At 50.8% G+C, this 13,494-nt stretch overlaps 1 protein-coding gene across 1 annotated transcript; it reads left to right on the top strand.

Moving 5' to 3' along the window:
* Nucleotides 1–3,258: 3,258 nt before the first annotated feature.
* On the top strand, nucleotides 3,259–5,702 carry LOC119367620 (cytochrome P450 714D1-like). Its single transcript, XM_037633093.1, has 2 exons — nucleotides 3,259–3,796; nucleotides 4,214–5,702. Exons 1-2 carry the CDS (start codon nucleotides 3,490–3,492, stop codon nucleotides 5,494–5,496), a joined length of 1,590 nt encoding a protein of 529 aa, XP_037488990.1. The 5' UTR covers nucleotides 3,259–3,489; the 3' UTR covers nucleotides 5,497–5,702.
* The last annotated feature ends 7,792 nt before the right edge of the window (nucleotides 5,703–13,494 follow it).

Genomic DNA, 13,494 nt, shown 5'->3' with positions numbered 1-13,494 from the left:
TGAGTTCTAATTCCGCTTGGGTTGGGGCGGTTGCAACTACAACAAAAAAAACTAACAAAAAAAGAAAAGAAAATGGAACCGATTTCAGCAGCGTCGACAGCCCTCCGCCCCGACCCCCGGTTGTGGTCACGTCATATGTCTTGCAAATGCGCTTGGGTGTGCTGAGTTGCGATTGCGCTCGGGTTGGGGCGGTTGCAACTACAAACAAAAAAACTCCTAAACAAAAGAAAAATGGAACAAAATTTCCGCCTGTACAGACAAAGATAAACCCGCCGCGCTCTCTGTACTGCAGCCGCCAACGAGAAGGAGAAAAGCAGTCTACTCGTATATCCTAGACCGGGCCTGACGGCAAGTGCGAGGGGGATGGAGCCCATACAACAAGAAACAACAGATGGGCCGCCAGCGGGACAGCATATGGGCTGCGCCTCCCCGTCGGGCGAAGCTCTCCACCTGGACACACGAATCACAGAGTGTTTCCATCCGACGGCCACAAAAGTGAATGAGACCAAAGAAAAAAGCATTCGAATGAGTTTTAGCAAATCCGATTAATCATCCTATGTGCATTAATGTTCCTTATGTTCATCCTTGTGCATTAATTTTTGGTTTCTAAAATTACAAAAGACATATTTTTTAAACCGCGTGTCGAAATTCAGATCCGTTTTCACAATTGAAATCCTCGCAACGTGCTCTTCAAAAATAGACCCCATATGGAGATGTTTCGACGACTAGTCTTCCCGTCAACTAAACATTAATGTGTGTGCAACTAGACTACATTGCCGCTCCAACTGAGTATATGTGTGTGTAATTAACATCAATGTGTGTGCAACTAGACTACATTGCCGCGCCAACTGAGCATATGTGTGTAACTAGTTCTGCCAACTAAACATTCATGTGTGTGCAACTAGACTACATTGCCGCGTCAACTGAGTATATATGTGTAACTAGTCCTGCCAACGAAACATCAATATGTGTGCAACTAGTCATCGCATTTTCTAGGGAGGCGGTACCTATCATGCCCAACTATTTTTATTGGCGAGGTTTTTCTTTTCTTTTTGAGATGTGAGTGGTGAGCATTTTTTGAGATATGGGTCACCGATCTATTGCTAGAATCTTCATACTCCCTCCGTCCGGAAATACTTGTCATCAAAATGGATAAAAAAGGATGTATCTAGACATATTTTAGTTTTAGATACATTTTTTTTGTCCATTTCGATGACAAGTATTTTCGGACGGAGGGAGTATATTTCTAAAACGGTGTGAGGTACCTTCACGAGCTGGCAAAAATAACACTCGATCTATGTATAGGCAGGCATCGAGCCATCGACCTAGCAAGTGTACCACTCCAGGCAGCCAAGAGCAAAACAAGTTAGCAACGTACTCTACACGGGTGCTAACAGCTAAGATGCTTTCCTGATGTTGATTCACAAAAATGGAACACCGGCCGGCTCGATGGATCGCTAGCTAGCTAGCTGATCATTGATCCATACGGCCTGAATTATGAAATGTAGCCATCGTCCTTTGAAACATAGACACGCTAGTAAATTAATAATTAATTCCCGCAAAAAAAGTAATAATAATTAACATGTTTATAGCCCAAATAAGCTAATTTTTTCGGATAAACTTTCAGACTATTCATCTTCAATCATGACAGTACAAAGAACAATAGAGGTAATAAAAATTACAACCATGTCCATAGACCACCTAGCGACGACTACAAGCACTGGAGCGAGTCGAAGGCGCGCCGCCGTAATCGGCCCTCCTTCACCGGAGCCGGGCAAACCTTGTTGTGTAGACAGTCGGAAAGTCGTCGTGCTAAGACCCCATAGGACCAGCGCACCAGAGTAGCAACCTTCAACCATGAAGAAAGTCATAAATCAAAAGGATCAAACATGTAAACACCCAAACGAAGACGAACTAAGATCGGATCCAAACAGATCCACCGAAAACCAACACCGACCGAATCCCGCAAGATCCAACGGAGACAAACATCCGCATCATTGGGAAGGGGATAGAACGTGGGAGACATTATTCCTACTTAGGCACATCGCCGCCGCCACACAACTCCAACCAAGACGCTGAATCTAACAAAAAACGAGAACGGGGTCCCTCCCGCTGGCAGGGGGCCGAGATCCTTCGCACCTCCATGCCCTAGAGGCCATCGGAGATGGGACGGACCGGCGGCGGCGCCGATGGGAGGAGAAGAGCTTTTTTTGTAGAGGAGGAAAGAGATACGTGAGAGATCCCTGTAAAGGAGCACAGTTCGCCCAAATAAGCTACTGACTAGTTGTGTGCCAGTGCGAGGTCTGTTTGGTATTCGGCTTAGATTATCGACACTCCTTTATCAAACGGATAGGAGTAGCGACAAATGTTGTCAAGATGGTGGCTTTAGACATACTAATGTATCACTTTATAAGATCTTTGCGAATAATTAATAAAATGGTTGCATGCATCGCCCGGATGCAGAAGCCGGGGTCATCGAAAATTCCATCACCCCAATTAACTATATCTTCAAGCACAAAAATGATATCATCTCAATTCCTAATTTATTTATCTTCTTTTTTGAGACAACCTAATAATTATTTATCTACGGGAGTTAATAGCCTAGTTGTTACGCAATCTCGAGTCCGCTACACCAGCGTTTCCGACTCACATGCGTCACCAGGCCCAACCGGAGAACAACACTGACTTATGAGAGGCCTTGGCCCGACTAGCCTGTTAGGAGGGGACACCCCCGCCCTTATAAGTCGTGTTATGTCTCCCCCCACAACCGATGTGGGACTAAACCCAACAATCTCCCCCTCACACATCGGTCATGCATGGGCCCGCTCACACCAGCGTTTCCAGCCCACCAATCATGACCGACCATCCATGAGTCTACCGAGATTCATTCCGGACACCTGGGCTCTGATACCACTTGTTACGCAATCTCGGGTCCGCTACACCAGCGTTTCCGACCCACATGCGTCACCAGGCCCAACCGGAGAACAACACTGACTTATGAGAGGCCTTGGGCCCTCTCCCCCCAAAAGACTAGCCAGTTAGGAGGGGACACCCCGCCCTTATAAGTCGTGTTATGTCTTCCCCCACAACCAATGTGGGACTAAACCCAACACTAGTCACGGCCTGCCGTGCAATCTGTCAAAGACTTTACTACGGGCTGCCCTTATCCGGCTCGGCTCGGCCCAGCCCAGAAGGTAGAAGGATCAGTCACTATAAATCAGCAAGGTACTCCACCTACCTCTGAGCTTCCCCCTGTAATCGAGCTGTGATCTCCGAATCCCTTGTTAATGGAGTCCATATAGTACTGGGTACTTAACACAATCCCATTCGTGACCCCCGTAGAGCATACTGGAGTCTGTCTTTCTGTCCTGGCACAGCGAGGTTTAGAAGCCATCTCTTGTTCTGGTACTTACTACTAGTCTACTACTACTGTGTGCGTGTGTGGGAGACAGTCGGCTAGAGAAACAAAGGGAGAGAGAGACAGAGAGGATGAGCATAGTGACCATGGAGAGTTTATCGTTATATCTGGTGGCCGTGGGGTCAGCGGCGGCGGTGGTCTGCCTCTGCGTGGCCGCGTGGCGGCGCCGCGTCAGGGAGGTCTTCCGTCAGCAGGGGATCGACGGCCCTCCACCGTCGTCGTTCCTGAGGGGTAATCTCTCGGAGGTGCAGGCGAGGGCGCCGCAGGCCGTTGCGGCGGAGGACGGCGGCGCTGGCCAGTGGGACCTCCACAAGGACGGCTTCGACGACTACTGCAAGATGATCTTCCCCTTCTTCCACAAGTGCAGGAAAGCCTACGGTCTGCATACTATGCCCGTCCACCTCTTCCTCTACTTTGAACTAATCGCGCCTGTTTCACGACAGTTGAACTAGCTAGCTAGTCGTTCTGATTTGCGTTGGCACACACGCTTGCTCGATCGTACTATAGTTTTCAATCCTGGTTCTGTCCGTGTACAAGTCGAGCATGCGTGGGTAAAGTGCCTCTATCCGTCGTCGAAGTTATGGATGCATGAAACTGGCCGCACTGCTACAGACGCATGCTTGCTCTAGCAAGTTGGCTTGCTGCTGCAGAGTTTAAAAATTCAGCTAGCTAGAAGTTGATAAGTTGCATACAAAATAGGCCCAAGAGCACTTCAGAATTCAGACCATTTATTTTTTCTGTGTTAGAGAGAAAACAAATAAACTGACGGTTTTCCTCCTGCCGTGTGTCGTGCAGGTGACACGTATCTGTACTGGCTCGGGCAGCGGCCGGCGCTGTACGTGACGGACCCGGAGCTGATCCGGGCAATCGGACGGTGCGACTCGTTAGACATGGGCAAGCCGACGTTCCAGCAGAAGGGGCAGGAGCCCTTATTCGGCGCCGGCGTCCTCAAGGCCAACGGCGCCTGCTGGGCGCGCCAGCGCAAGGTCATCGCGCCCGAGTTCTACATGGCCAAAGTCAGGGGCATGGTGGGGCTCATGGTCAGTGCGGCGCAGCCGCTTCTGCGCTCGTGGGAAGCCGCCGTCGACGGCGCCAAGGGCGGCATCGCGGCAGTAGACGTCGACGCCGACATCCGCAGCTTCTTCTTCGACGTCATCTCCCGGGCCTGCTTCGGGAACGACCACTCCACGGGGAAGGAGATCTTCCTCCGGCTCAGGGCGCTGTCCGGGCTCATGTCCGATCCCAGCGTCATGTTCACCGTCCCGTCGCTGAGGTTTCTGCCGACGGAGAAGAACCGGAGGATCTGGAGGCTCACGCAGGAGATCCGGTCGCTGATTCTGGAGATCGCGAGAGGGCGCCGGGCGGCGACGGGGATTTCTCCGGGCCCTGACTTCCTGCGGTCCATCATCGACAACAGCGGCGACCAGCCGCGGCCGGACGACTTCGTGGTTGACAACTGCAAGAACATCTACTTCGCAGGCCAGGAGACGACTGCAGTCACCGCCACCTGGTGCCTCATGCTGCTCGCCGCCCACCCTGAGTGGCAGGATCGGGCGCGCGCCGAGGTGCTCGATGTCTGCGGTGGCGCCGCCGGCGCCGCGGCACCAGACTTCGACATGGTATCTCGGATGAAGACGGTGAGCATGGTGGTGCTGGAGACGCTACGGCTGTTCCCGCCGTCGTCGTTCGTGGTGCGGGAGACGCTCCGTGATGTTCGGCTGGGCCAGCTGCTCGCTCCCAAGGGCACCTACTTCTTCGTGCCGGTCTCTACCATGCACCACGACCCCGCCGCCTGGGGCCCAACAGTGCGCCGGTTCAACCCCAACCGGTTCCAGAACGGGGTGGCGGTGGCGTGCAAGCACCCGCAGGCGGCGTTCATGCCGTTCGGCCTCGGAGCGCGTACCTGCCTAGGCCAGAACCTCGCGATCGTTGAGGCCAAGACGCTCCTCGCCGTCATCCTCGCGCGGTTTGCCTTTGCTCTCTCACCGGACTACAGGCACTCCCCGGCGTTCCGGCTCATCATCGAGCCGGAGTTCGGGCTGCGCCTCCTCATACGCCGTGTCGATGGTTTTACTTGAGGACGTATCCAGTTCAGCAAGCCAGTGCATCAGATGCACCAGTTGCACATGAGCCGTCAGATTGAGATGGGAGGGACAGGATCCATCTAAGAGGACCTTGTAGTATTACTAGCTTAATGCACGTGTGTTGCCACGGTGAATGAAAATCACAACGACTAAAAAATATTCTCTCTTGCTTCTTCCTCCTTGGTAATAATCGTTTCTTGTTAACCATCTTCTCCTTGCAAGAAGTAATGTCACGTGGTTTCCATTTATACAGTGACAAGCTAATTCTCTCTCCTATTGCGTTCCTATAGGACAACCGTCATTTCTTCTTAAGTCTTAACCATCCTTCCTTGCAAGTAGTGATGACATGTGATTTCCATCCATACAAAATGATCTCAATCGCATTTCTTCCCCACCTCATAATCATCGTTTCATCCTAATCGTCCTCTGGCGCCTGATCTGCCGACCCATCACGTTGGGAGGGCTCGGGAACATCAATCTTCGCAAATTCAGCATGGCCCTCCGCATGCACTGGCTTTGGCTTGCCAAAACCGTGCCACGGCTCCCTTGGCTGGGAATGGACTTGCCGTGCTCCAACGCCGATGGCACCTTCTTCGCCAATGCAACGACGACCACGGTGGGAGACGGGGCCGTGTTCTCCTTCTGGCATGGCCCCTGGGATCCCCCCGATGCCAGCTATGGCCGGCCCTCCATGCCTTGTCCCGGCGCAAGAACAAAAGTCTCCAAGACGCACCGCATGAGGGTAACTGGCTCCGCGGTCTATATGGGAGGGTGACTGCGCCGCTTCTGCCGGAGTTCGTCGACTTGTGCTACCGCGTTCTAGGCACGACTCTTTTCCCTGGATCGCGTGACGTGTTCAGGGTGGCGATCGAGCTCGGCTACATACTCATGTGCTGATGCTACCAGCGCCAGTTCCAGAATTGTGCCGTCTTAGAGCATCTCCAGCCGTTGACCCCCCCACAAGGCGCCTAAAATCGTCGCCTAGGGGCGCGCCGGTGCAAAAAAACGTCCTTGGGGCGAGTTGGCCCCCAGTCGCCGGCCCTTGGGCCGCCCCCAGGCGCGTCTGATTTTTTTTTTAAAAAAAGACAAGTTCGGCGAAGTTCGGTTAAACACGGCTAAATTTCGGCAAACTTTGGCATATATTATTCGCGACGCGTTACATAGCAAATATAACTAAAAAAAGAAATCACTGAAAGCGGAGTAGTCGCCGTCGTCGCCGCCATCCTCGCCGCCGCCGTCGTCGTCGTCGTCGGCCTTCTCCTCCTTGACGCGGCCGTCCCTGCTGGACCCCTGCCCGGCGTCGCCATGGCGGACTGGTGGCGGCGGCGGTGGCGCGGCGGCATCGTCGCTGTCGTCGAGGACGACGACGACTCCTTCGTCGCGGCCCCGGCGGCGCTGCTCGAAGCGCCGCAGGGCGGCGATCTGGCGCTCCCGCTCCATCCTCTCGAAGTCCTTGCGCCCCCATTTCAGGGTCGTGTCGTTGTCGAGCTCCACGTCGCCGGGCTCTGTCTTCACGGCGGGGAGCCCCGGCTCCGTTTTCACCGGCGCGAACCCCGGCTCCGTCTTTGGCTTGATGAAGCGCGGAGGAGCCGACGAGGAGGCGTGTCGGCCGCCCTCGTTGATGACGATGCCGACGCTGCGAGTGCGCCAGCCAAGCGGCGTCTCCGCCGCAGGTTCGGCCATGATGTCGAGCAGCGCCGGAGAGCCGGAGGAGTGGGAAGAAGATTGCGACGAGGAGTTGGAGGAGGAAGACGAGGAAGTGACGAACCTCCTGGGCATCCATTGCCCGGCGCGTCGGCGGTGGGCCGGGGCGGCCGGGGGAGGGTATGCCAGCGGCGGGTCGTTGTCGCCCTCAAGGTGCGCCAGCACGCCCTCGAGCATACGGCCGGGGACGCCCCACCCACGCGGCGCCCGTCGCTGTTCTTCGTGCCGCCCACCACCGGCGCCCCGTTGGTAGACGCCAGTCGCTGCTCCTGACGGCGTTCAAAGTACGCCGCCCACGCTACGTGGTTGTCGGCGGTGTACTGGGGGAGGGCGAGCTGCTCGTCGGTGAGGGAGGCGCGCACGAGCTCGACCTCGGCGGCGAAGTAGGCCGGGTGCGCCACGGCGTCGGGCAATGGGGGAACGGGCACTCCCCCGTTGCTGAGCCTCCATCCCGTCGGCCCGGCGCGCATGTCCGGCAGCGCCGGGATGTTGGCCTCGAACAGGAGCCACGACTCCAGTTCGCGGAGCGAGCGACGGCCGAAGCCATTGGCCGCTGCAGCGTGCGTCCATCGGGCGCGCGGGAGAGGGAGAGGGAGGGCTCGGCGGTGGCGCATGGGAGAGGGAGGGCTCGGCGGCGGCGCACGGGAGAGGAAGAACTCGGCGGCGAGGGCTGGTATGGCCAGAGGCGAGGGAGGTCACCAGCTTAAATAGCCGCGCCCCGTGTGTACGCGTGGCGGGAGGGGAGGCGTCGCCGCGCCGCCCCGTGACGCGCCGCCCATGAGGAACCAATGGCAAGGCTGACCGGCGGTGGCAGCGCGGAAGTCTTGGCATTGATTCCCGCGGGAACCGAGGCGATGAGGGCGACAGAATGCCCGTCTCGCTGACTCAGCGGGCCCGCTGCTGCTTCGCGCAAAAACCACTCGCCCCGGCGCCCCCGGGCGCCCCTAGCGCGCCGGGTTCGGCCTGGGTCCGCCGGCGCTGATTTCGGCCCAGGCCAGCGAAAATCAGGCTTCTGGGGGCGTGACTGGGCCATTTTTTCGATGCCGGCGCGAAAAAATCGCCTAGAAAGGCCATTCTGGGGGCGCGGCTGGAGATGCTCTTAGCCCTTCAATTTGCATGGACAACCAAGGCCACACCAAGATGCCGATTCTTTCTATGGTTGCTCCTTCAAAGCAGGTTCTCCACGTCCGATAGACTGCAGTGCCACGGCATCCCCAAGAACTACTACGCGCTTTGCAACCGTAACCTCGAAATGCCACTGCATATCTTCGGTCACTGTCCTTCGCCTGGGAGGTGTGGACACGCGTGTCTACGGCCACAGATGCTCACCTCTGGCTCCGACATCTTGGCCGGCGCCTGAGGGCAACGGACGCGGTTAGCTTTGACGGAAATATGCCCTAAAGGCAATAATAAAGTTGTAATTTTATATTTTTTTATTCATGATAAATGTTTATTATTCATGTTAGAATTGTATTAACCGGAAACTTGATACATGTGTGAATGCATAGATAAAACAACGTGTCCCTAGTATGCTCTACTAGACTAGCTCGTTGATCAAAAATGGTTAAGTTTCCTAGCCATTGACATGAGTTGTCATTTGATAACGGGATCACATCATTAGTGGAATGATCTGATGGACAAGACCCATCCATTAGCTTAGCATAATGATCGTTCAGTTTTATTGCTACTGCTTTCTTCATGTCAAGTATATATATGTTGGGGAACGTAGTAATTTCAAAAAAAAATCCTACGCACACGCAAGATCATGGTGATGGCATAGCAACGAGAGGGGAGAGTATTGTCCACGTACCCTCGTAGACCGTAAGCGGAAGCGTTATGACAACGCGGTTGATGTAGTCGTATGTCTTCACGATCCGACCGATCCAAGTACCGAACATACGGCACCTCCGAGTTCAGCACACGTTCAGCTCAATGACGATCCCCGGGCTCCGATCCAGCAAAGCGTCAGGGATGAGTTCCATCAGCACGACGGCGTGGTGACGATGATGATGTTCTACCGGCGCAGGGCTTCGCCTAAACTCCGCGACGATATGACCGAGGTGGAATATGGTGGAGGAGGGCACCGCACACGGCTAAGGAACGATCCGTAGATCAACTTGTGTGTTATGGGGTGCCCCCCTGCCCCGTATATAAAGGAGGGACGGGGGAGGTGCGGCCGGCCAAGGAGGGCCCGCCAAGGAGGAGTCCTACTCCCACCGGGAGTAGGATTCCCCCCTTCCAAGTAGTAGGAGTAGGAGTCAAGGAAAGGGGGAAGAGAAGAGAAGGAAGGAGGGGGCGCAGCCCCTCCCCCTAGTACAATTCGGACTAGGCCTTGGGGGGGGCGCCCAACCTCTCCTCTCTCTTTCCCCTAAAGCCCAATAAGGCCCATATACTCCCCGGCGAATTCCCGTAACTCTCCGGTACTCCGAAAAATACCCGAATCATTCGGAACCTTTCTGAACTCCGAATATAGTCGTCCAATATATTGATCTTTACGTCTTGACCATTTCAAGACTCCTCGTCATGTCCCCGATCTCATCCGGGACTCCGAACTCCTTCGGTACACCCAAAACTCATAAACTCATAATATAACTGTCATCGAAACCTTAAGCGTGCGGACCCTACGGGTTCGAGAACTATGTAGACATGACCTAGAACTATTCTCGGTCAATAACCAATAGCGGAACCTGGATGCTCATATTGGCTCCTACATATTCTACTAAGATCTTTATCGGTCAAACCGCATAACAACATACTTTGTTCCCTTTGTCATCGGTATGTTACTTGCCCGAGATTTGATCGTCGGTATCCAATACCTAGTTCAATCTCGTTACCGGCAAGTCTCTTTACTCATTACGTGATGCATCATTCCGTAACTAACTCATTAGCTACATTGCTTGCAAGGCTTTATAGTGATGTGCATTACCGAGAGGGCCCAGAGATATCTCTCCGACAATCGGAGTGACAAAACCTAATCTCGAAATACGCCAACCCAACATGTACCTTCGGTTACGTTGTGACGTTTGTTAGCACCCAAAGTGTTCCTCCGGTAAACGGGAGTTGCATAATCTCATAGTTACAGGAACATGTATAAGTCATGAAGAAAGCAATAGCAATATACTAAACGATCAAATGCTAGGCTAACGGAATGGGTCATGTCAATCACATCATTCTCCTAATGATGTGATGCCATTAATCAAATGACAACACATGTCTATGGTTAGGAAACATAACCATCTTTGATTAATGAGCTAGTCAAGTAGAGGCATACTAGTGACATTATGTTGGTCTATGTATTCACACATGTATCATGTTTCCGGTTAATACAATTCTAGCATGAATAATAAACATTTATCATGATATGAGGAAATAAATAATAACTTTATTATTGCCTCTAGGGCATATTTCCTTCAATATATTCCTCCGACTATGAGATTAGTAGTGCCTGGGTATTTGATACCAGTTCGGTTGCTCATATTTGTAACTCGAAGCAGGGACTACAGATTAAACAAAGATTGGCTAAGGACAAGGTGACGATGCATGTCAGAAATGGTTCCAAGGTTGATGTGATCGTCGTCCGCACGCTACCTCTACATCTACATTCGGGGTTAGTTTTAGACCTGAATAATTGTTATTTGGTGCCAGCGTTGAGCATGAACATTGTATTTGGATCTTGTTTAGTACGAGACGGTTATTCATTTAAATCAGAGAATAATGATTGTTCTATTTATATGAGTAATATCTTTTATGGTCATGCACCCTTGAAGAGTGGTCTATTTCTGTTGAATCTTGATCGTGATGATACACATATTCATAATATTGATGCCAAAAAATGAAAAGTTGATAATGATAGTGCAACTTATTTGTGGCACTGTCGTTTGGGTCATATCAGTGTAAAGCGCATGAAGAAACTCCATAAAGATGGACTTTTGGAATCACTTGATTATGAATCATTTGATACTTGCAAACCGTGCCTTATGAGCAGATGACTAAAACTCCGTTCTCCGGAACAATGGAACGAGCTACTGATTTATTAGAAATAATACATACCGATGTGTGCGGTCCAATGAGTGTTGATGCTCATGGCGGGTATCATTATTTCCTGACCTTCACAAATGATTTGAGCAGATATGGGTATATCTACTTGATGAAACACAAGTCTGAAACATTTGAAAAGTTCAAAGAAGTTCAGAGTGAAGTGGAGAATCATCGTAACAAGAAAATAAAGTTTTTTACGATCTGATCGTGGGGGAGAATATTTGAGTTACGAGTTTGGCCTTCATTTAAAACAATGTGGAATAGTTTCACAACTCACGCCACCTGAAATACCACAACATAATGGTGTGTCCGAATGTCATAACCGCACTTTATTGGATATGGTGCGATCTATGATGTCTCTTAACGATTTACCACTATCGTTTTGGGGTTATGCATTAGAGACAGCTGCATTCACTTTAAACAGGGCACCGGCAAAGTCCATGGAGACGACACCGTATGAACTGTGGTTTGGCAACAAACCTAAGTTGTCGTTTCTTAAAGTTTGGGGATGCGATGCTTATGTCAAAAGGCTTCACACTGGTACGCGTCGGTGCTATACAAATGATTTTTAACCCTTTCCGCGACGGCATTTGGAACCGTCGCCAAGTGAGTTTGGGCGATAGGGGGGTCCTTCCCACAAGACCCAAAAACCGTCGGGGATAGGCCCTCCTGGCACACAAGCTGGCTCGTGTGCAACCGGGCGAGGCATCGAAACCCAATTGTTTTCGTTCGTATGTACATCCCACACGGTGAATCCCAGAAAACATTTCCATTCGTATGTATATCACACACAGTCAATCCAAGGAGAACGTTTCCGTTCGTATGTACTTCTCACACAGTCAATCCAGGGAAAACATTTCCGTTCGTATGTATATCCCACACAGTCAATCCAGGGAAAACGTTTCCGTTCTTATGTACATCCCACACAGATTTATGTATAGGCTCGTGTGTGATACGTGTAACTATCACACATGCTCTGCCTTGGTTAACCGTTTGCTTTTATCAACTACATCACACACAATTTGATGAAGAAAACTGTGTGGCATTGGGCTATCCATCACAAGTGCTTTTACTTCTAGAACCGTATGCAAAGTTCTATGACCCATTTCGCAGGTTTATTAGTTTAGAATTAATAATTCTAATATTACGCAAATTCACATTTCATATCCAACAGTTGTTTGCCAATTTCATATCAGGCACATAAATATTTTTGAACATCACAGTACGATAGCTACCGGAAAACAACACAATACAGCATATAGATAGTTCAACTTTATAAGAACAATATTAGAACAATATATTCATTTTCCTAATCGAGATCATCCAGGCTCGCCTTATCCACCTCTGCTTTTTGTTCAGTAAGAACCTGTTTTGCACTGGGCAACTGGGAAAGTGGCTCCTCCTTCGCCAACACCATCTTAGCAAAGTCTGATTTAAAAAATCTGAGCTCATTCTCCACCTTCCTCTTTTTATCCCGCTTCTTCAAATATTCTCCAGCGTTGACAATGCTTTCTCTAAGCCTACCTCTGTGCTCTTCCTGATACATGCTCCAGAGCTTTGCGAGGCACATCTTCAAAGACTGTGGCCACTCTTGATCAACCCACTCCAAGTAAGAACACTTCCGTTCATCCTATAAAATTTAAAACTAGATCAGTAACAATTGTAGGGAAAATGGGTTTATAGCAACATAGAAAATCACCAATACTTATTTTGAAAAACTGAAGAAAACATGTTAATTATGACATATCTTCTCAAAAAGATCAATGTGCAAATGAATTAATTGCTACTGACACATCAACCAAATTCTGATTCATCAGAAGCTATAATTAACTAATGCTACAAGTTCTTACTCATGTACTATAAATAACAAATTGAACATTTTAAGAGGAAGGTAAATATAACTGCAACAGCATAGAGACAGTGTTTGGATGACAGCAAATTGATACTAACAGGTGTGTACATGCACAAATTTAGTAACATAGAACTAATAACACTAAGGCGTCCACTATGTATGCCAAAACCGGTGTAAAGATAACTATTGCTACATCTCGCACCGGTGCCCTGCACTGGCGAGCCGATGCAGCTGAAAAAAATCAGGACCTGAACTCTGGAGCACCTAGTTGCTCCAACGCCCAGTTCCTTCGTGCCATAAAGATTTAGTATTTTACTGCTTGGCTGCTCGGATGTATGGACAAGTTGGCTCCACAAACTGCTGAAGCGGTGCCAAATAATTTTCTAATGGCACCGTTG

This window comes from Triticum dicoccoides, chromosome 2B, assembly GCF_002162155.2.
Source record: "Triticum dicoccoides isolate Atlit2015 ecotype Zavitan chromosome 2B, WEW_v2.0, whole genome shotgun sequence".
NCBI classification, from domain to species: Eukaryota; Viridiplantae; Streptophyta; class Magnoliopsida; order Poales; family Poaceae; genus Triticum; species Triticum dicoccoides.
This window is presented reverse-complemented; position numbering and strand designations above follow the sequence as displayed.

Excerpts from the sequence above, each read along its gene's own strand:
- LOC119367620 (XM_037633093.1), top strand. The coding sequence starts at position 3,490 with ATGAGCATAGTGACCATGGAGAGTTTATCGTTATATCTGGTGGCCGTG. Across the intron at positions 3,797-4,213 it reads CAAGTGCAGGAAAGCCTACG|GTGACACGTATCTGTACTGG; the intron begins GTCTGCATACTA and ends TGTGTCGTGCAG.